At 39.9% G+C, this 22,663-nt stretch overlaps 2 protein-coding genes and 1 long non-coding RNA gene across 3 annotated transcripts in view; 2 read left to right on the forward strand and 1 right to left on the reverse strand.

Moving 5' to 3' along the window:
* BTAF1 (B-TFIID TATA-box binding protein associated factor 1) overlaps window positions 1-12,486 on the reverse strand; it is a 95,854-nt gene extending 83,368 nt beyond the window's left edge. The window contains exons 1-2 of the mRNA XM_060034479.1: window positions 12,184-12,486; window positions 24-147 (exon numbers count right to left, since the gene is read on the reverse strand). Of these exons, the coding sequence (XP_059890462.1) occupies window positions 24-147; window positions 12,184-12,197 (138 nt within the window). The 5' untranslated portion in view covers window positions 12,198-12,486. The remainder of the gene's footprint in view (window positions 1-23; window positions 148-12,183) is intronic.
* Window positions 12,487-12,579: 93 nt separating this feature from the next.
* LOC132439804 (uncharacterized) lies at window positions 12,580-15,553 on the forward strand. The gene is made up of 2 exons (XR_009522422.1): window positions 12,580-12,945; window positions 15,114-15,553. It is a non-coding gene; the product is annotated as an uncharacterized lncRNA (long non-coding RNA).
* A 4,407-nt stretch (window positions 15,554-19,960) lies between these two features.
* Window positions 19,961-20,731, forward strand: FGFBP3 (fibroblast growth factor binding protein 3). Its single transcript, XM_060033647.1, has one exon. It carries the CDS (start codon window positions 19,961-19,963, stop codon window positions 20,729-20,731), a length of 771 nt encoding a protein of 256 aa, XP_059889630.1.
* The last annotated feature ends 1,932 nt before the right edge of the window (window positions 20,732-22,663 follow it).

Here is a 22,663-nt window from a genome sequence, read left to right on the forward strand (position 1 = left end):
AGAAAACAAAAAAGAGTTCTTACTTTAGATAAGAGATTATTTAGCTCGTGGGGATGAAGCTTCACCACTTCTCCAAGTTGCTGTGCAGCAGCTTTTCTTGTAACTGGAGTAGTGCCAGTATCCAGTAAGATAAAAAGACGATCAAGCCTAAAATAACAAAAATATAATGCTTATTCTAAAATGTTTCTTCATATGTATAAGTCTGAGTCAGTAAATGTACATATTAAGCACCTATGAAGAAAGATTTATGGTAGGGTCCCAGGAGATAATCTAACCTCTACTCATAAGGAACTTGCTATGGAGGTGGAGTGAAAGGGTAAGGCAAACACACAACTAGAATATAGGGTCCAATACAAGTATTGTACATGCATGGATACATACAATAAGACACATGTCAGAAAAGACATACAAAGTGCTTTGGGGAGTGGGAATGGAGGCAACAAACACTACATCCCCAACTGTATAATACTGAGAAGGCTTTCTAAAAGAAATGGTGTATGAGCTGGACCTTAATGGTAGAAAAAAATTTCAATACTGGTGATGAGGTGGTAAAAAGGAAAAGGGGGAGATACATCTGGAAGAGGGAATAAGAAGAGAACAGCAATAAAAGGAGACTATATTTAGGGCAGTGAGTAAAACAGCCTGGTTGTAATTCAGGGTACACTTAAGAGAACAGTGGAAGACACAGCTAATATTGTGGAGACCCTTGAATTACAGCTCAGCCATGAAAGTCTTGGGTCAAGAAAGTGATGGGACTGGAGCTATGCTTTAGAGAGATTAGTCTGGCAGCAGTGTGAAGCATGAAGTAAAATGGAAGGAAACTTTCAGAGAACTTTCACACCTGAACTACAATCTAAGACTAGAAAGAAGTTGGGGAAAACGCTGCAGAAGTAAAACACCACGATATAGTAATTCCATGAAATGTCAAGGAAATGAAAGGATTCTGAGACTCTGAATTTTAGAAATGAAGATATCATTAAAAGATATGGGAATAACTAGTGGAAGAAATGTTATTGAGAAAAGATGACAAGTTTATTAGTGGCAGGAACAGGAAAGCTGGGGGAGACCAAAAAGGATAATTGAAATAGAGATCTGACGTTCAGGAGAAATTTGAGACGAAAGATATATAGATATATGAGTCATTCGTATAGAAGTGACAGATACAGCAATAAGATCTCTGAGGAAAGAGCTTGTAAAGATAAATAGCATAATGGGACAAATTCCAGAGCCACAGCCCCACGATTCAAATCCCAGTTCTGCCACTTATCCAACGAACAGTTTGGAATAAAACCACAATGCCTTATACCTGGAATAAGTGGGGAGAAATGGAAAACTGTGTCCCTTGTTCTGAGATACAGAAAAATCCTAAGATTTTAAAAAGGCAAAGAAACCAGTAACTACCACCAGCAGTCCACATGGTAGAAGATCTAGCCCTTCCACCACAGTACTCATCAGGTTCAATGAGGCAAATGGATGCCACAGACAACAAAAGGAAGGCGGCTTCATACCCAGAATAAATGGGTACTTCAAACAAGATGAAGGGTGAAAAGGGGCAAGGTTATATTAATTGTGCCCAATCCTATATGAGGGGAGATTTAGAGAATACACCTTTAAATGTCATCTAATGAGGAAAGGAAAGCAAGCAAGGTCCCAAAGTTAAGCATGAGCATTAAGTATTAATAAACTGCAGAGAGACTCGTATTTTACTTCTGGGATTATTTTTCTTTCACAAAGAGCTAAAAACTTAGAAAGCAAAGCTCTAAAAACCTTTTACGAGAAAATATAAAGCTATAAGGGGGCAAATGAAATAAGCAGGGTTTTTCCTTTTCTTACTTTTTCTTTTCGAAGGGGTAGTATTTATAAAACTAGCCAGTCACTGATAAGCACAAAATCACTGTAACTGGTAAAAAAAATATATATATATATAACTAAAATAGATCTTTTTCAGTCAAGAAGGCTAAGGGTACTATGAAAACTTTTCAACTGCTTCAGAACAAAACACTAAGAGGTGACGTTCACATTTTTCAGTTAAGGGTATGTATAAGAAGGACATGTTTCAAGAAAAATATCTGAGGTAATTAAAGCCAGCGAAATAAAGGGGAAAAAAAGAGTAATACAACACATTTTTTGCTTCCAATATACTGAATGGCACACAGAGTGATTTTACAGAAATTATTTCTAAAAAACATGCAAAAATCAATTTATTTTATACACTGTGCATAGACACACCACACCTTTTGACACAATATTTCTCCTTATCCATTCAAGGCTATCTAAATACTTGTCTTTACCCATTCATTCTTCAGGCCTTGCTACAGGATTTGATGAACAGTGACTCACAGATAATGGGACAAAAGGGAGAAAAAAAAAATTTTCTGACAGCTGGTTTTCTTAAAGTTCTAACACTAAGTCAGACCCCAAATCCCTTCCCCATAAAATGACTTCCCTTATACATCCCATACATAACCCTAAGAATGCTCTTTGACGTATTTTCATCTTTATAACTGATTGTGATGTTAAAGTTACTGAAACTCTCTCTGAACCTTCACAACAAATAAATGCCTATTTCCATGACTCTGATTTTGAATGCCTCTGCTCAATGAAATTTGCAAAAAGAAATTTTAAATAATCTATAAACAACTTTCTATCAAGGCAAATATTCATTTTAAATCTATATTCTATGGCAGGCAAAATTATCAAAGATTAAATGTTTTATTATAAAATTTATGTCTTACGTAAAATTTATGCAACAGTGGACTTATATTTGCATATGATGCATGCATTCTTTATAACAATATCGGGCTCTCTTGTATGTGTACAGTTCACATAAACCCAGGACTTTCTTACAGGAAAACAGTGGTAAAATGGAAAAACAAACTAGACTGGAAGTTAGGAGACAAAGCACTACTTTTGTTACTTGTTAGAAGACTTAGATAAGCTCACTTAACTTTGCTTAACCTCTTATTTTGTAGGGTTAAACTAGATTTAGCCATATTTTATAGCTTCACATCATTGTATTTGTTTTAATAGGTTTTTCTTCCCTTATATACCACAGTGTTTGTCATATCTTTGACTTATTGATGCAAAGTTCCCTAGACTGCACCTCTGGAAAGACTTAAACTACTTCATAATTCCCTTTTTTTTTTTTTTTTGGCTATGCTGGGTCTTCGTTGCTTCACACGGGCTTTCTCTAGTTGCGGCAAGCAGGGCTACTCTTCGTTGTGGTGCGTGGGCACCTCATTGCAGTGGTGTCTCTTGTTGCAGAGCAAGAGCTCTAGGCACACGGGCTTCAGTAGTCATGGTGCGCGGGCTCAGTAGTTGCAGCACACGGGCTTAGTTGTCCTGCAGCATGTGGGATCTTCCGGACCAGGGATCGAACCCGTGTCCCCTGCATTGGCAGACGGATTCTTAACCACTGGACCACCAGGGAAGTCCCCATAATCCCTTTTTTGATGATGGAGTTTCTGCTTTTGTGACTAAAAGCAAAGCTGGCTGCAAAATGAACACTCTAAGGAAGTGACAATACTAACCTGTTTATAAATCCATGTGTAAAAAGTTAAAATAAAATTGATAGTTTTCCCCAATCATTTCCACTTTCCTCAAGTCCCAGTTGCCATTCCCTATTCCCTAAAAAGGAATGGACTGAGTAGATCTCTAGATTATGGAACAAGAACTATCTTGTTCTCTACTCATTACCTCTAAAGGGCTTTACACTTATCCTCTTTCAATTTCAGATGAAAAGACAATCCTCACTCTTCTTCAAGACTTACATAAAGTCCCGCTATTTTTTTTTTTACCATCTCCTTCTACCCTCATTCAATTATCCTTTCTCCAATATCTTAAATCACTGCCTTAGTAATCTATTCCCTTCTATCTTCAAATATCCAGAGGTCCATCTTTAATGAGAAGATAAACTGCTTGACTTCCATCTTCTAGAACACTTTCTTTTTGCTGCCAAGCATCTTGAACAAGTGCTTAAAATCACTTCTTTTATCTCCTCACCATACCCAACTTAATCCCTATAAATCAAGTTTCTATCCTTCTTTACTACTAAAATAGCACACCTGAAGGTCACCAATGAACTTCTAAGCTCTAAATCTAATGTTGTTGTGTTTTTTTGTAAATCCAATTTTCATGAATCTTCTATGACATGTGATTTCAGCAAGTACCCCATTCTTAAAATATTTTCCTTCCTAAGTTTTCACAACATTCTGTTACCCTGTTCTTCTCTGAACTCTTAATTCTTTCTGTGGTTTCCCTACTCTTTAACACTCTTAATATGAACATTCTCCTAGATTCAATCCTTGGCTGCCCATCTCTCACCCATTTCTCCTGTAGGAAACTGTAATTTGTTTAAACTATAACACAGTAAAAATAATCCCCAAACCTAGCCCATCTGGGAGCTCCAGTGCCACACTTTCAACTGCCTGATGAGCATAACTCAATACTAATGTGATCTCATTGCTAAATTTACTTCCTAAAGCACTCTTTGATCAAATTATTACCTTACTCTAAAACTTTCAATGGCTCACCCTTACCTACCAGATAGCAATCAAAAACAAAAAAGTATCTCCCAAACAGGGTCCATTTTGGTTTCCACAATTTTGTCTACCCTGTTTCCGCTACTTGGAATGCCTTTCTTGGTCCAGTTCTTCAGCTAGCTCCCACCCATCAAGGTTCAGTTCAAGTCCTTTACCTTCTTGAAACCATCTCAGACTACTATACTATTATATCCTCTTCTAAAATCCACAGGGATTCTCATCTTAAATAACCATTTTGGCATTTATTATGCATTTTTTGGCATTATACATTAATTTGTCACGTGTTGTCTTATGCTCGTTAGGCTTCACCTTCTTCAATGATTCTTTTTTGTCCCCCACAATACTATGCACAGTGTCTTTGCACAGTAGTCAAATATTTGAATACTTGGTATTTACTGTAATTAAAATTATAGATAAAGAAAAGTTCAAGTTTCTTGGGACAGGTTTAAGCACCATTTTTAAGCAAAGAAAGAGGGTGTTATATTACAATTTTTTTTGCTTCCTTCAAGAAATATCCTTAATCTGTCATAGCTATATTACATAAAAACAAGTTATAAAAATAACAGAAGTGATGCTAAGGCAATGAATGTTTCACTAAGTGAAAAGATGAACACAGCAGTACTTTAGCAATCTGAACATCACGGCAGTTACACTTGCTCCAAAGAGCAAGCGGAAAAAGACCACACAGTAGGCACTGTATTCCTTCAATAATTTCTACCCTTCCTAAACTTTCCTTTAGTCCTCTGCTACCCAGCTTCATTAGAACCATATCCTGCTCAAAGACCTTCGACTCCTCTCTAACCTAATGCTGACTCTGCCTCACAACCACACAGTTCCTCCTGCTTTCTTCGAAGTCTTTTATCCCAATGCCATGTCATGTCAGCTCTGCTCCCTCACCAGCCAACTGCCCTGAGGGTAGCAGATCAGCTCACCCTCTCATCCAATTCCAGGCTTGTTTATTCTCACATCTCCCACCTTTTGATAGCCAAATTTGCCTCCCTGAATAGAGGAATGGGGACCCAAGAATGCTTCTTTAGTCCTCTTGACTCAAAGCCCCTTTTGGAGTTCTCCATTCCTCTCTCCAGGACAACAGATTAGATGCCACACAAAAGGAAGAACAAAGGGATGTGCAGACCAGGATCTCACAAGAGGGCAATCTGACCTGTTACTCCAAGATAGCCAGCTATGAGGCAAGCAGGGTAAGCATCAGCGCCAGGCCACAATGGAAAAGGCTGGTATAATGAACTGGTAGGGGACAGGAAAGGGCATGAGACAGAGTCATTATTATGTTGGAGGGCAGACAGGGCCCTTGATGAGGGAGAGGTCTGAAGGCTAGGTGATCAAAAGAAAAATGAAGTTAAAAGAAGGGCTGATTGAGGGAACACAGTACTTACCACGATACTTCTTTTGGCTAAACCTTATGTTGCATAACAGCTAATAGAAAAAAATGACATTCTTCATTCGCCGAAGGATAGACAGATGGAGGAGAAAGAGGTAACAGATGTCAAGCCGAATGGAAGGTACCAAAGACTGTAGACGAATAATTTTAATAAAACATAAGGCAATTATATTTGACAGTATCCACTGGTTATGAATCTACTGATGATGATAATCTGGCCCATTTTCAATTTGGATTTTAATTCACAGAAATAACTATAAAAGATATGATTCATGTTTATTTTACAAACCTGTGATTTCAGAAAACTGCTCTAAAGACTGCCTAGAGGGAAGAGGGAATGGGAAGACGTGTGTGGGATTAAGAGACACAAACTACTATGTACAAAATAAATAAGCAACAAGGATACATTGTACAGCACATAATAACTTTAAATGATGTATAATCTATAAAATACTGAATCACGACGTTGTACCCCTGAAACCAATATAATGTTGAAAATTAATTATACTTCAATTTAAAATAAAAAGTTGTTTAAAAAAAAAGACTGCCTAGAAAAAGGAAAGTACGTGGGAGTTTGTAGAGGTTATGCTGGCAACTGTGATCTAACTTCAGCTGTTCCCATTATGATAATTCATAAAGTAAAAATATAAAAAGAAATCATATGCATTTTGCACTATAAAATGTGTCCTAGATTACTATTTCATCATTAATAAACATATATATATTGCATTTCCACTCCTAAGCCATTTGAGGATGAAAAAAAGTATAAGATATAACTTCCTCAATCTACTTCCAATCTCAATATTCTCAGAATAAATTTAATCACTCTGAAAATTTATGGAAGGTCTACTGGCAGAATACTTACGCAGATGGCTTTGTAATCTTAACTAAAAGGGATTGGTCAGTGAAGTTTGTCCATTTTGTCATACATTTTTACATTTACTATTTGAAGTTTTAACTTTTCTGTGTTACTTAGGGAATAAGAAAATAAATAGATGATATGAACACTGTACTTAGTCCTACATAATATCATTAAGCAAGGAAGTTATGGTCAAAAGAAACAACTTCCAAGAAATTGTCTAGACTGATGTTTTAAAATGTACGCCTTCTAGTTCCTACTGTGGGTTATTTGAAACTATGTTAATGTTATGTTTTTTAAACAAGAAAGTAGATTAATTTGAAATACCACATAGGACACTAAGAACAAATATGAAGATGTGAAACCACACCAAAGCCAGGTGCAAGGGCAGGTGCAGCTAGATAATTTACATTCCCCCCACTCCCACTCTAGAACACAAACAAACTCCATGAGAATGGGAACTCCATTTTTGTTCTTTGCTGTATCTCCAAGCACCTAGAACATAAAAAGCACTCTGTAAATACTTGTTAAATGAGTGCTGAAAAAGGACAACCAAGTTGCGTTATGTCCTTCAGGCCATATTTTTTTCTAATCTCCGCCTCTTGCATGACTTTATCTTAAAGACAAAATCTAGGTTTTGCAGGAAAAATATCTGTGGTTTTAAAACTTCACTTGAAATTATACACTTTAAAACAGTGAATTTTGTTATGTGTATAGTACTTTGAGAAATAAACTAAAACAGGGAGGAATTTACCACAGGGATTAAAATGGATACACTTATATAATGCCTCCTCCACCTTTCCTAGCTTTTTGTCCCTACATTTTTTAAATAACAAAATATTTGATACATTACAATTTACAACAGTGCCTTCTGTCAATCTTATAATGGATAGAAATTAGCAATGATGGAGGAATAGGCCTAGCAAACATAAGCAACCTGTGCTGTCCTATAGGTAAGATTATTTTACCATTTTCAAGAGCAAGGACCCACTGTAATTTGCCCCCGCATCATGAAACCTCCTTTTACTTGGCAGAACAGGCCATTGAAACAATGTTTCTCTGAAGTATCAGCAATGCACAGAGAGAATTATCAAAATTGAGCAAAGTTCTGCTCACATGTAGCAATTTGTTTCTTCCAGAAGAGGGTATGTTCCCTTTTTTCCCCTGAATCTTTTCTGAACACTGCATCATTTTTAAATGCAAAGAGTATGTGTCACAGACTTAAGGCACGACTTCTAAAACAGTCAAGTCATAATTACCGTCTCGACATTTTAGACATGAACTTTACAGCAGAGATCACTCAGGAAAAATTCTCTAAATTATATTTTTACATTTTCTCTATATGATCAAGGAAAAACTAAGTTCATAATAGCTAATCAATGTATAACAACAGTCAATCAATTGTGGCATAAACAGGCAAAGGTATCAAAAACAATCTTTTTAAAAAATCTGTATTAAGCCATGGAACCCAACATCATCACACATTTCACCTACACCTTCTGTAATGAGCATAAGTTTTAACAATCCCTCTAAGGTTGCCTTTACTATTGGTGACTCAACCCCAACTAGATGACAGATAATACAGGGAGAGAGACTCTTGTGAGCCTCTACAAAACAGTATTCAAAGATTTAACAATTATAATTCAAACTGTTTGCAAATAACACTGAAAGCCTGTAATATATACTAATTTGTTTTTTTGCTGAGGTTGATTTTATGGGAGCAAGTCAAGTAGCTAGTGAGTGAGCTTGGCTGACCTTCCAGTATTCACATCTTAAGGGCAACATTGTTCTCCTACATGTGTATGCTCTCTTTTATTTAGGGTCTAAAGGAGTCATACATTTTTCAGTAGTATTTCACTGCATTTTACAGGAATTTCAAATGCTATAATTGTATTTGCAATTTTAGAGAGTCACAAAGGTTTTTTTTTGGGGGGGGTGTTTGTTTGTGGCAAGATTTAACTCATCCATGGATCAAGAGTTGACCATACATTTCATGATCTGCTACATTCTTATAATTCAAAGTACATTAAAACTAGGCCTTTATAAAACTAAGTGGGGTCTAAAAATTTTGATTACACAAAATGCAGGGTTACATTATATCCAATTTGCATTATAAAAGACCATGCTATATAAACTTATAAAACTAGTTCTGGGGCTTCCCTGGTGGCGCAGTGGTTGAGAGTCCGCCTGTCGATGCAGGGGACACGGGATCGTGCCCCAGTCTGGGAAGATCCCACATGCCGCAGAGCGGCTGGGCCCATGAGCCATGGCCACTGAGTCTGCACGTCCGGAGCCTGTGCTCCGCAACGGGAGAGGCCAAAACAGTGAGAGGCCCGCATACTGCAAAAAAAAAAAAAAAAAAAAAAAAAAAAAAAACTAGTTCTGACAATGTTTATTATATTTTTAAAATTATAATTCTGGCTAATAGTCAAAGCTATAAAGTTTTTCTCCCTCAGGGAAAACTGTAAAACTCAGAAGCACTCATTGAAAAACACCAGAAATACCCTACTATATATAAATTACAGAAAAATCATGAGAGGAATTAAAACAAGAAACAAAAGCACTCTTTTATTCCTTTTTTTTAAAATATATTGAGCACCTACCAGGAACGAGGCACTCTCCTGAAGATAGAAAGATCAAAGACATTCCCTTCTCTCACAGAACTGATGCTCAAGCAGGGGAGAGAACAATTAAACAATCACTTACCAAGTATGATAAATATGACTGATAGGAGTACACATTGGTGCAAAGAGCTCAGATGAAGGAAAACCAGAGAAGGTCTCCCAAACAAAGTGACATATGTATAGGCTTAGGGTTTAGACCTAAAAACTAAGGTTGGAATTAGCCAGACTTGGGGGGAAGGGGGGAGGTAGGAAAAATGTTCCAGAGAAAAAGACTTGGAGGTGAGAACAAAGATTCAGAATGAAGGGGAGTGGAGAAGAGAGAGAGAGAGAGATGCAGGGAACCTGAGACAAGATGAAGCTTAAAAAGGTAAAGTAGGAACCAGATCACAAATGATCTGTTAAGATGTGTTGGTTACGGAATGTGGCCTTTATCTTAAGGCAACAGAAAACTAAAGGGTTTTTAGCAGAAAAAAGGCCATATTAAAATTAGCATATTAGCAAACAATAATATAACTGAAATGAAGAATAAATTAGAAAGAGATGCATGGGAGGCAGGAAGAGCAGAGTGGCTGCCGTTACAGGTGTCTCGGATTAGAGATGGTGGTGGTATGGAGGAGGGCTGTGGTAATTAGTATGGAAAGAAAAAGACTGGCCAGAGAAAGATTAGAAAGGTTGAACTGACAAGATTGGATGTGGGGACTAGCTAGACTGGGGGAAAGGAAGGGAGAGCAAAGTCAAATATTATTCCTAGATTTCTGGATCTTGCAATCTGAACTTAATATTTCCCTTCTATTGGAAATACTTACAAGGTTCTAAAAACATTACAGTTTCTTTTCAGTTACACACATTGATATAAACAGTGCAAAAAATATTTTAGATTTGGTTCTAGCAAATATGATTTTTATCTCTTGAACCATCTTCCACCTTTTCTACAATAAAGTATTAAAATGAGTCTGTATTCCACACCAAAAGGAAATTTAGTTAATAAAGACAGGTGCTCAGTGCATGGAGAAGACCAGCTTGAAATTAAAAGTTTGCTATCCAAAGTGAACCCTCAGATGAAAAAGTCAAGGACTGACAGTATCCCGAAACCAGAAAGTGTCTCAAAAGTGTTTTCTGTGAACCTATTATATTACCAAAATAAGCACAGGACTAGCTCTTTCATAAAACCATGACAGGCTTTCTTTTTACAGCAGAATTTGATAGAATTTTGGCAAGCTAAATAAAAAAGATCTATAGAAAAAAAGAGCACCACCCTTTGAAATCCAATGTCGAGAACAAAAAGCACTTGCTTTCAAAACTCACTCATTCATTCAGAAGTTTAGGTGCTCTAAACTTCTGTAAATAGATTAACATTGGCCAAGGAGATTAGGCACCCTTTAATCTTTCATTTTGTCTCTATAAAACTATAACCAATACTGTGAACATATACCGTCTACTCAGGAACGAAATTTCAAGAGCTACTCATTCCCTTAAACGTTTTACCACCTTATAAACAGAATACCATATTAAGTTTGTATATCAATGTATTTATAATGTATGTATTTATATAGTCATATGGGGGTAACAAATTAGATGGTACACCTTTCTGTCTTTGCAAAAATTGAAAATACTACTTGTATACTCTCGAGGCGATTTTACATATCACAAAATAAGAATTTCCTCACATTGAACGGATTCAACTAATCTATGAAATAAAAATTAGATGCCCCACTACAGGTATCTTAGGACCCCTTTCACCCAACTCCCATGGGTTTCTCCCATGAACTCTTTTATCAGTTATCTAGGGAATCTGTGAGGGATGGGTTATCATTTCATTTGCAAAACAGGAATGTGTTAACTATGAAAGATGAACAAAAACTATGTTTTCTGAACTATCATCATTTTCCCCTTTCAGTCTATGTGGCAGAAGGACCCATTTCTCACGAAAACTAACAGTAAACTTGGCGAATCCTGACTGCTATCAGAGGGACTATCCCCTACTTACACACACACATGTCCACTAATTTCAAGCCTCTGACAAAATGTACTCTCCCCACTCTCTCATATTGGAGGAAAGGAGAACTTTCCTTCTATAGCTATACAAATAAATGTCTTGTTGGCCTTTCTACAGTTTCCTATCGATGGGCATCGCTTCAAACTAGTTTAAGACTCGCGATACATCTTTCACGCCTTAGGTGAGGAAGATGATGCTAATACAATAATTTGCTAAAGATTACAATGCTGACGACTGAATGTGTACTGTCAAACAAAGCGAAGAATTATACTGTAATGTAAGGAAAAAGTCCTCAGGAAAGAACATATCCCTAAAGCCGTAAACGCAAAATTTTAACATAATTAGAAGGCCACGTAGATAATATTAACTCAAAATCTCCCCGACTTCGACAGTTGCTACCAAGTTTTCCCGTGAAATGGAGGTTAGGGATCGGCCTTAAAATGCTCAGAAAGAGAAGAGACTCTCCCAGAACTGAAAGGGGGAAGAGAAACCAGAGAAGAGAAACATGGTGAGGAAAGAGAAAAACTAGCCCTAACGCGCCAAAGGGTCTATTCAACAACAAAAAAGACATTTTTGAACCGATTTACGAGGGGTAACCCGAGCCCAAACCCCCGCAGACCGAGGGGCGAACCGCGGAGTCTGGGGAGGAAGGCACCCGAGCCCAGTGACAATAGGAACCGTTCCTTTCTAGGAGTGGGGGCTCCGAGAGGAGACCGTGCCTCGCCGGGCCGCCTTCCCGTCCGCTCGGGAGAAGCTAGACCCACCTGGAAACCGCCATGGCCGGGCGCCGGCGGTTCGGAGCTCCCCGCGAGCGACGCGCCGCGCTACCGACGCGCTAGTTTCCAGGGAGCGGAGCGGCGCAGGCCCAGGCCACGGAGCAGATAGGAGCGGCCGGTGCAGCGCAGGATGTCCCGGCGCGGGCCCTCGGGCATCTGCCCCGCCGCCTACCAGAGCTCGTCCCTGCCGCGGCCCGGGAGCAGGGGTCTGAGACGTCGGCGGAGGCAGCACTCCTCCGACCCGCACGACTTCAAACCGGGTGCCCCCAACCCCGCTCTTTGCTGACGCAGGCGTCGGCACGCCGGACTGAGCGTCAGCGCGCCGGAAGTGACGCCAGCTCACCGCCAGGGGCTCCGCTCCGCCGCTGAGTAGGAGTATGAGCCCTTACGGCCTGGCGGCGCGCGCCGCCAAAACAAGCTGTCTTTGCTCATCTAGAGGGGGTCGGTAGTCTTCATACGAGGCGAGAGAGGAGAAATGAGTCCACTTATTTTCTAGGGAAGGAAAAGAAGCGATCTAGCCAAGGTTCTGGGAGTTAAAACCTTTGCTTCTAATTCCTCACTGCCCCGATCTCCATCTCACCAGACTGCTTCTAGAGAAAGCAGAATCCACAGGACCATAGCATGCTCTAGTCCAGGTGGCGATGCCAGTGGGAGGGGTGAAATCCAGAAAGACCTGCAACGGCACAGAAGACACGGCTCGAATGTTTGCCATCTATCTGCCATATGTTCTGCCTAGGTATTGGAGGGAAGGTATTCTGTCAACCATTTTGCCATGTTTGATTTCTTAATTGCTTGTGTTGTTGGTACCATGATTTTCTCAACCATATTTGAAAACTCTCAGCCATTTATTTATGTATTTATTTATTTGCTTATGTGGCTGTTCAGTCGCTTAATTTATTAGGCTTTTAAACATTCTTCTGTCACCTAGTGCAGGCCCTTATCACCTTAAACTTGATTTTTTGATAGTAGTCAAAGTAATATTTCTCCAGCTTCAACTGAGCCCATCTTAAAGGCCTCCAGCAGATTAATCTTCATGAAACACTGCTTTCACCGTGTCACTCCTCTGCTTATAAAACTTATCCATTGGTTTCTTATTATCTGTAGAGGCTTTGCCTCAACCCTGAGTCTTTTTCATCTATAAAATGAGGCTAATGAGAAGTACTATAGAAATAAAATGAGGTCATGTATCTAGAAAAGCTTACAAGAGTTTATAAAGCATAAAGGGAAAGAAACTAACTTAAGAACCTATGTGTTAGGCATTTGGCATGCATTATCTCATATAATTTGTAGGCCAACCCTGTAAAGTAAGTTTTAATCTTCATTTACAGGTGAGAAAACTAAGCTCAGGAAGGTTAAGTAATTTGCCCAAGATCCAAGCTACTAATAATATTTACTGTTCATTCTTAAACAAATATTAATTTGGCCCCTGCTCTATGCCAGACACTCTGCTCGGCACTGTTTTATACTATTAGACAATATCTGATTAAGCTGATGTTCACATGTCTTCATATTTCACAGCCTCCTCCCACCTGCCTTTTCAGTTCATCTAACACCACTGAAGCTAACAAGCAGGTACATTTACTGATTGTACACTACATTCATTTATTCAGCCAAAATTAAGTACCTACCACATGCTAAACTCTATACTAGAGATTAGGGCATCTAAAGAAACCAAAAACAGATAAGGTGCCCACTCTAGTTGAACTTACATTCTAATGGGAGGAAAGAGAGCAAACAGATAAACGAGAAAATATCATGTTTGTATGCTATGGAAAGCAGAATGCTGGGATAGAGAGGGTGATTAGAGACCCCAGACTGGGTGATTAGGGGGAAACAAAGAAGGAGCTTAATTTGAGGCCTGAAGGACAAGAGGGAGCCAGCTATGTGAAAACCTGGGGAGCCTTCCAGATAGGGGATACATCTAGTGTAAAAACCTAAGAGAAGCTGGCTATCTTGGGAGACAAGATGGGAGAGGTAGAAAGGGGCCATTGTAAGGTATTTGGATTTTAGTCAAGCAATAGGAAGTCATAGGAGGGTTTTAAACATGTGAGTAAAATGATCTGATATACATTTTAAAAAATCTTACTCTTTAGTATCCAAGAGGTAATTAGATATATAGTTCTAAAGGACATATAGAAGAGAAGAAAAGGCTGGTGTTACAGATTGGTAAGGCATAGTGTAATAATCAAATATATTGAAGTCAGACTGACTTGTTTTTAAATCCTTCCTCACCACACTTAACAGTTGTGTGTCCAGGGAGTTGTATAACCTTTCTAAGCTTCAATTGCTTCTGGGAAATGGGGACAATAATAGCACCTTATAGGGTTGTGGTAAGGATATAATGAATATAAAGCATTTAACCCAGTGACTGAAACTTTAAGCACTCAGAAACATTATTAACTACATTGAGTGTTCTTTTTGTTAACTATGCAACCTTAAGCAAATGACTTACCTTCTATGTCTCAATTTCCTCAGCTGTGAAATGGGGATAATATTAGTACTGGTACACAACCCTTATCTGAGACCCTGGCTAGAGATGGTTTTCTGAATTTAGAATTTTTTAGATTTTGAAAGGTAATCCAGTGCATATTATGTCACACCCTAGCAGCTTCTAGGGCAGCACCCCATGGTCAAGTACATTTATAGTTCTGCAGCAAAACATAGGAATAGCCATACTAAGAGGACTAAATAAGAAACTCTAAATAGATGCATGGCAGTTTAGGTCAGGTTTTGCTGCCAGACGCATTTTTTTTAAAGTATCATTCAGACCTTTTTCAATTCCAGAATTGTAAATAATGGATCATGAACCTGTACTTTGTAAAGTTGTTGTAAGGAGCAAATGAGTTGATACATGATACACTTAAGAAATACTAAGTGCTAAATAAATTGTAGCTATTATTATTATTTTTTATCACAAGAAAGGTGGCTTCAAAAATCAATGGCAGGACTTCCCTGGTGGCGCAGTGGTTAAGAATCCGCCTGCCAATGCAGGAGACACGGGTTCGAGCCCTGGTCCAGGAAGATCCCACATGCCGTGGAGCAACTAAGCCCATGTGCCACAACTACTGAACCTGCGCTGTAGAGCCCATGAGCCACAACTACTGAGCCTGCGCTCTACAGCCCGCGAACCACAACCACTGAGCCTGTGTGCCACAGCTACTGAAGCCTGCGCGCCTACAGCCTGTGCTCCACAACAAGAGAAGCCACCACAATGAGAAGTCCGTGCACTGCAACGAAGAGTAGCTCCTGTTCACTGCAACTAGAGAAAGCCCGCACACAGCAACAAAGACCCAACACAGACAAAGAAAAAAAAAAAAAACTATACCCAGTAGGGTGGCTATTATAAAGCGCACGCGCGCGCAAGAGAGCAAACAAAAAAAGTAAATAACGGGCTTCTCTGGTGGCACAGTGGTTAAGAATCCACCTGCCAATGCAGGGAACAAGGGTTTGAGCCCTGGTCCGGGAAGATCCCACATGCCGTTGAGCAACTAAGCCCATGCGCCACAACTACTAAGCCTGTGCCCTAGAGCCCATGAGCCACAACTACTGATCCCGCGTGCCACAACTACTGAAGCCTACGCACCTAGAGCTCATGCTCCGCAAGGAGAGAAACCACCTCAATGAGAAGCCTATACAACACAACGATGAGTAGCCCCCACTCGTCACAACTAGAGAAAGCCCACACGCAGCAACGAAGACCCAACGCAGCCAAAAATAAATAAATTATATTTTTAAAAAAGTAAATAACAAGTATTGGCAAGGATCTGGAGAAACTGGGACGCTTGTGCACTGTTGGTTGGAATGTAAAATGGTGCAGCCACTATGGGAAACAGTATGGAGGTTCCTCAGAAAGTTAAAAATAAAATTAGCATATGATCCAGCAATTCCACTTTTGGGTATGTGCCCAAAAGAACTGAAAGCAGCCGCGGAGCAACTAAACCTGTGTGCCACAACTACTGAGCCTGCACTCTAGAGCCCACGAGCCACAACTACTGAGCCCACGAGCCACAACTACTGAGCCCACGTGCCACAACTACTGAAGCCCACGTGCCTAGAGCCCATGCTCCACAACAAGAGAAGCCACCGCAATGAGAAGCCTGCGCACTGCAACAAAGAGTAGCCCCCGCTTGCTGCAACTAGAGAAAGCCTGTGCACAGCAGCAAAGACTCAACGCAGCCAAAAATAAAACAATAAATAATAAAAATAAATTAATTATTTAAAAAAACTGAAAGCAGAAACTCAAATATTTATACACACATATTCATAGCAGCATTATTCAAAATAGCCAAAAGGTAGAAGCAACCCAAGTGTTCATCAACCGATGGATGCATAAACAAACTGCACTATACATACAATGGATTATTATTCAGCCTTAAAAAGGAAGGAAAATTTGACACATGCTACAACATAGATGAGACTTGAAGAAGTTATACTAAGTGAAATAAGCTAGTCACAAAAGGACAAATACTGTATGATTCCACTTATATGAGGTATCCAGAGTAGTCCATTCATGGAGACAAAAAGTAGAATGGTGGTTGCCAGGGGGTGGAGGAAGGTAGGAATGAGGAATTATTGTTTAATGGGTACAGAGTTTCAGTTTTGGAAGAAGAAAAAAGTTCTGGAGCTGGATGGTGGTGATGGTTGCACAACCATGTGTGAATGTACTTAATGTCACTGAATTGTACACCTAAAATGGTTAAAATGGTAAATTTGGGGGTGGGATGAATTGGGAGATTGGGATTGAAATCTATACACTACTGATACTATGTATAAAATAGATAGCTAATGAGAACTTAACTGTATAGCCCAGGGAACTCTACTCAGTGCTCTGTGGTGACCTAAATGGGAAGGAAATCCAAAAAAGAGGGGATATGTGTATACGTATAGCTGATTCACTTTGCTGTACAGCAGAAACTAACACAACAGTGTAAATCAACTATACTCCAATAAAAGTTAATTTTAAAAACAAAATACAAAAAAGAAAAAAATGGTACAATTTATTTTATGTGTATTTAACCACAACTTATAAAAAGTAACTTCTAGTAAGACGTTACCCCTTTCTGACATGGCATAGCACATCTGTGTGCCCTTATGTTTGTTTTGGGGGCAATGTTTCTGACAGAAAGCATGGTCTCGAATGTCTCCTTTAATAATTATGACTTTCCAGTAGCAAACTTTTTCACTGTAATTAGTGAAAAATGTCACTAGATGTCACTCTTTAGCTGAAAAACTATTCCAATTTGGTTCAGTAGCCGATAGCTATAAGTAATTCCAGAGCATCAGATAAAAGCCTGTATATAGTGCTTTGCTCATACAAATACGGTTTTCTGGGAAAGAGAAGGTTTCCATCTGTGAAATGTATTAATAAGCTACTCTGTTCATGAAATTTATGTTAATGTTTATTAACTTCATTGGTACTAATTGTTTTTCACTATAAATTGAGTTTGTGTAATTAAGACATAACTAACTTTGTAAGTGATAGTGAAACACAAAGCTGAAATGTAAAGATCATTTATCATTGAAAGTCAGGTGGCTTTACCACTAAATGATGTGTGACATTGGGTAAGTCCTTTAATCTCTCTGATTTCACCAGAGTAGTAGAAACATCCTTTCTTAGGTCAATATACACTACCGTATATTTGCTCTGTGCTAAAACATATTTAAGTACACTCTAATTCTAAAATATTTTGGTTTTTATAGTAGTAATCAAATTGTAACTGTTGAAATACAATACCAATGGGAGTTCAGTAACAGAAAATACTGCCCACAAGAAGACATTAGGAAATATAATGAGACTTCTTGATGTCCTGAGGGAGTATTTTAGGAAAATACTTGTATTAAACAATTATAGTCAGAGGCATAAACTCTTGAAATAAAAAAGATCACATTTACTACTGAGAACAGTTTTTAAAAGATAATGGAATATCCTAAAGTGTAAAAGAAAAATTGCTTTGTTTACCTGTAAAATTCTTAAGATTCAAGAACACATTGATTCTTAAAGATTAACCATTTGAATTGGTAATATTACACTATAATCAAAATAATTTTTTAAACTTCTAATTTTTGTAAGAAGTTTGTAATTGAGTTATAATACCTAAAAACAATCAAAAGACCAAATGCTCACCGCTGGATGAAATGCTGGACATTATAATGCATCAATAAATGAGGATATTACATTTTTATTAGTAGTAACAGTTATTAGGATTAAGAGTATTAGGATGAGAAAAACTATCAGAAATGGTAGGTAAAAATATAGAACTCAGAATGATATAAAAAATAGAGTGTAAATCGTGCCCAGTTAAGGATATTGACAGTTGTTTTATTTAATTTCATTATATTTAACTCTTAAAACTTAGATCTTTCTGTTTAACTTTTATCTTCACATGATTAAATATGTAAAAGGAGAGGGGGTGTAGTAGCTAAAGGGTACAGAGTTGCTTTTTGTGGTGATGAAAGTGTTCTAAGATTAACTGTGGTGATAGTTGCGCGTATGTGTGAATATATTAAAAACCATTGAATTTTACACTTTAAATGGGTGAATTGTATGGTATATGAACTATATCTCAATAAAAAGTAGGTGAGGGAAGCACTATTCAAGCTTTTTTTCTAATACTGCAAATATAGTTATGAATGCCTATTTTTAAAAGAGCATTGAAAACAAGTGGTTTGGGGGGGAGGGATAAATTAGGAGTATGGGATTAACAGATGCACACTACCATACATAAAATAGATACACAAAGATTTACTGTGGAGCACAGGGAACTATATTTAGTATCTTGTAATAAACTATAATGGAAAAGAATTTTTAAAAAAGGAATATAGATATATCATATATATGTATAACTGAGTTACTTTGCTGTATATCTGAAACTAACACAATACTGTAAATCAACTATAATTCAATTAAAATAAATAAATAAAATTCAAGTAAAATATGTAAAAGGAAAGAAAAGAATGATTTGTTAAAATTCGCGTGATTATTTTAAACACTGGAAGCAAAAAAGATTTATATTTCATGTTACATTGCCACTTCTATCATACATCTGTGTGTCTGTGTGTCCGTGTGTGTGTGTGTGTGTGTGTGTGTGTGTGTGTGTGTGTGTGTGCGTGTGTGGCACGGTGGTGGGAAGTCTCCCAGGGAGAGAGAGAGAGAAGTCTGGGAGGGGCATAGTCAGGGAGGCCTGTTCCGTTCCATCGATAACACGTTCATTTACTGGAAGCCGGCTAAAACAGACTAATCCTTCTTGCAGTCATTCCCTCTATCTTAACAAGGCTCCGCCACCTCGCCCAGAACTCGGTAAGTTCAAAGTGCAGTAAAAGTGCGTTTTTCCAAAGAATAATCTGAAATGACACTGTAGATAATTTACTGGAGGGTGGAGAAGGGAGGGGGTGGAGGAAGGGGTGGAGGAAGGGGTGGAGGTGGTAATTATCAGGCATCGCTTTGCTATCATATTTGCAATGGGGAGAAAAACCTCAATGCGCAAATAGTTTCAAAAAGATTAGACAGTAATTGGCTTTTTCCCAGGAAACCTCTTCAGAGGGGCCACTCGCAAACTGCTGCTGCCCACTGAAAACCGAGGCCCAGAAAGTCTGGGGAGGAAGATTGGCAGGTGCCTGTGCTTGGGCCAAGGGCTGCGCCCGACTCAGTCAGTAGCCGTCTCTGCCTCTGTCCCCAGGTCTAAGGGATGCTGCTATCCTGGCCCTGCTACCACTGAAGCGCTCAGGGGTACCTGGAAAGCCGACCTGAGTGCAGACACCACGAGCCATGAGTCCTCTGAGGCTGCGAGCGTCTCTCTCGTTGCTGCTGCTGCTGGGTGGCTACCTCCTCGAGGGCGCCGGGAGAAACCAGCAGGCGATCGGCAGCGCGGTCGAGTCAGCCCCGGGCCCCGCGGGCGGCTCCTCCGGTCGCTTCGTCAGCCCCGAGCGGCATGCGTGCAGCTGGCAGCTCCTGCCGCCCGCCCCAGGGCCCGCGGCGGGCAGCGAGCTGGCGCTGCGCTGCCAGGGCCCCGACGGGGCGCGCCACCAGTGTGCCTACCGCGGGGAGCCGGGGCGCTGCCCGGTCTATGCCGCCAGCCCCTCGCACTACTGGAAGCAGGTGCTGGGTGGGCTGCGCAGGAAGCGGCGGCCCTGCCACGACCCCGCGCCGCTCAAGGCCCGCCTGTGCGCGGGCAAGAAGGGCCAGGGCGCGGAGCTGCGCCTGGTGCCCCATGCATCCCCGTTCGTCAGCCCTACTGGGGCGGGCTTTCCCCGGGATCCCAAGCTCCGGGCCAGGAGCCGGGGGCAGCCCCGAGAGACCGCGCGCAGCCCCACCGTAGGGGCCCCGCCTCCCTCGAACGCGCCGCCCAAAGGGAAGCCCTCTGAGAAGAAGACCAAAGGAGGCAAGAGAAAGGCTGCATGGAACCCAGACGAGGAGCGATCTCTGGGGACCCGGCCCGATCCCGACGAGCTGGACGAGAACACGAAGCTCACGGAGACCTACTGTGCTGAGAAGTGGCATTCCCTCTGCAACTTCTTTGTCAATTTCTGGAATGGCTGAGGGTGCGGGCCTGGGGAGGGAAGGGGAGAGAGAGGGAGGGGATCTGTGCGCAGCCCGGGAGGGGAAGCTAAGGGCATCCTAGGCCACAAGATACTGGATAGAGAGTGGGGAAGAGTCCAGGTTCTAGAATGGGTCTGGGGGGTGGAGGTGGGGCTTGGGATGAGAGTATAAAGGCTATGGAGAGTCTCTGAGACAGCAGGGAAGTTAAAAATTATAAAGAGTCGACCCTGTTTAAGAGCAGAAGAACTAATAGAAACAGAAGTAGGCATACCCTAAATGTGTAAAAACTGTAGACTGGGGAGAGAGACGGGTACAGAGAGAGGCTGAAAAAATGAGTGGGAAAAATTGACTAAAATGATGTGACTCTCGTGTGGGAAGCAGGATACAATGTACACTGTTTAACGCATTTCTATTAAAATATACTCATGAGCAGCTGATAACCTGAGCCAGGTTGAATTTTCAGTGCCATCTCACCTACTCAGCTGACAAGATTACCAACTTTTTTTCTCTTTAGGAATTAGTATGAACTTGGGTGCTCTCTCCTGTCATAGATGATCCCTATAGGGGATCAATGGATCTGAAGCCATTCAGAGCTCAAAACTGACTCCAGTGAAAAGGTTTTCAGCATGATTGCCTTTGAATTCTTTTAGAAGTGCTGCTTTTAAACAGAGTGATGCCTAGTGTTCTGAAACTGTCCTATTAACCTTCCAAATTCAGAAGTGAATTATAAGAGTTGAGTGCTCCAGTAGGTTTTAAAAAACAATTCTCTTTGTATTTGATCGTATTTTTTAAAAAAGCTAAAATGTAAGTACATATCTCAGAGTCATTTGGACCATTATGGAAGTCATCTCTCTGTCTCATGTAATTAATTGTTAACATATTTCATTTTAAATAAGATGAAATGATAGACTTTGCATGTGTTAGGCGCTCAATAAAAACTGTACGGCTAGATTTAAAGAACTGGCAGGACAATGGAAATTTTGACTGCATTTGATCTAGTTCTGAGTATACCTTGAAGTTAGTTCCTAAAAACGTCTTGAATTGTTGGGGAAAGACAAGAACAAGTCTGCATAAGGGAAAAATCACAAACTGACAAACCCTGGGTCCTATCATTGCTCTGTTTGGCCTGCATGAAGTTCTCTCATTTTTCCACTCTTCCTCCCTCCCTCCCAATTGGGATTTGTTGCTAGCATTTAAAAATTAGATAATTTCATATAAAAAGCCAGATTTCTGAATTCTCTTGTAAAATTAGATCTAATGACATTGGACACATCTTTCCACATTGCAACAACTGGATGATGCTGAATATTGGCTGACCTCTTTAGAGTAGATATATTTTCTTGGGTTTTCCCACTGCTGCTGCACGTCTTATAAATTGACTTTATTCATTTATATTACAGGGCTGAACCCATGAGACATTTAAGCCACCACCAGATATAAGTGTTTTTGGCTGACCTTCTGTTTTTCTCACCTCCTCTCCTTTAAAATAATGGTAAATGCAACAATCTTACAGATACTGAAGATCTCCTGAACTTTTTCCTCCTTGACCAGCCCCTAGAAAATGTAAACTATCTTTTACCTATTCTGTACATTCTTCACACAATTGGCAAAACATTCAGATTGACCATAGTTTCATGCCACGTTTATGAATCACATTCTGAGTAACATTGACCATTAGATAAAATTCATCTTGGCCAAGGAAAGGAAGCTCAGAGTAGCTTGAGACCACCCCCTAAAGATAGGATTGCAAGGTTTGAGGGATCTTAATTCCCCGACCAGGGAACGAACTTGGCCCCCCCTGCAGTAGACTGCCAGGGAATTATCCAAAGGGATTCAGTCTTACAGGGCACTTACACAAAATGGTGATCAGAAACTCTCCATCTCAGCTGGGAGCCACATAAAAAGAAATAAGCAAGAAATGTGTAGTTGTAG

Source organism: Delphinus delphis, chromosome 16 (assembly GCF_949987515.2).
Source record: "Delphinus delphis chromosome 16, mDelDel1.2, whole genome shotgun sequence".
Lineage (NCBI taxonomy): Eukaryota > Metazoa > Chordata > Mammalia > Artiodactyla > Delphinidae > Delphinus > Delphinus delphis.

Coding starts and splice junctions, on each gene's coding strand:
- FGFBP3 (XM_060033647.1), top strand. CDS start 19,961: ATGAGTCCTCTGAGGCTGCGAGCGTCTCTCTCGTTGCTGCTGCTGCTG.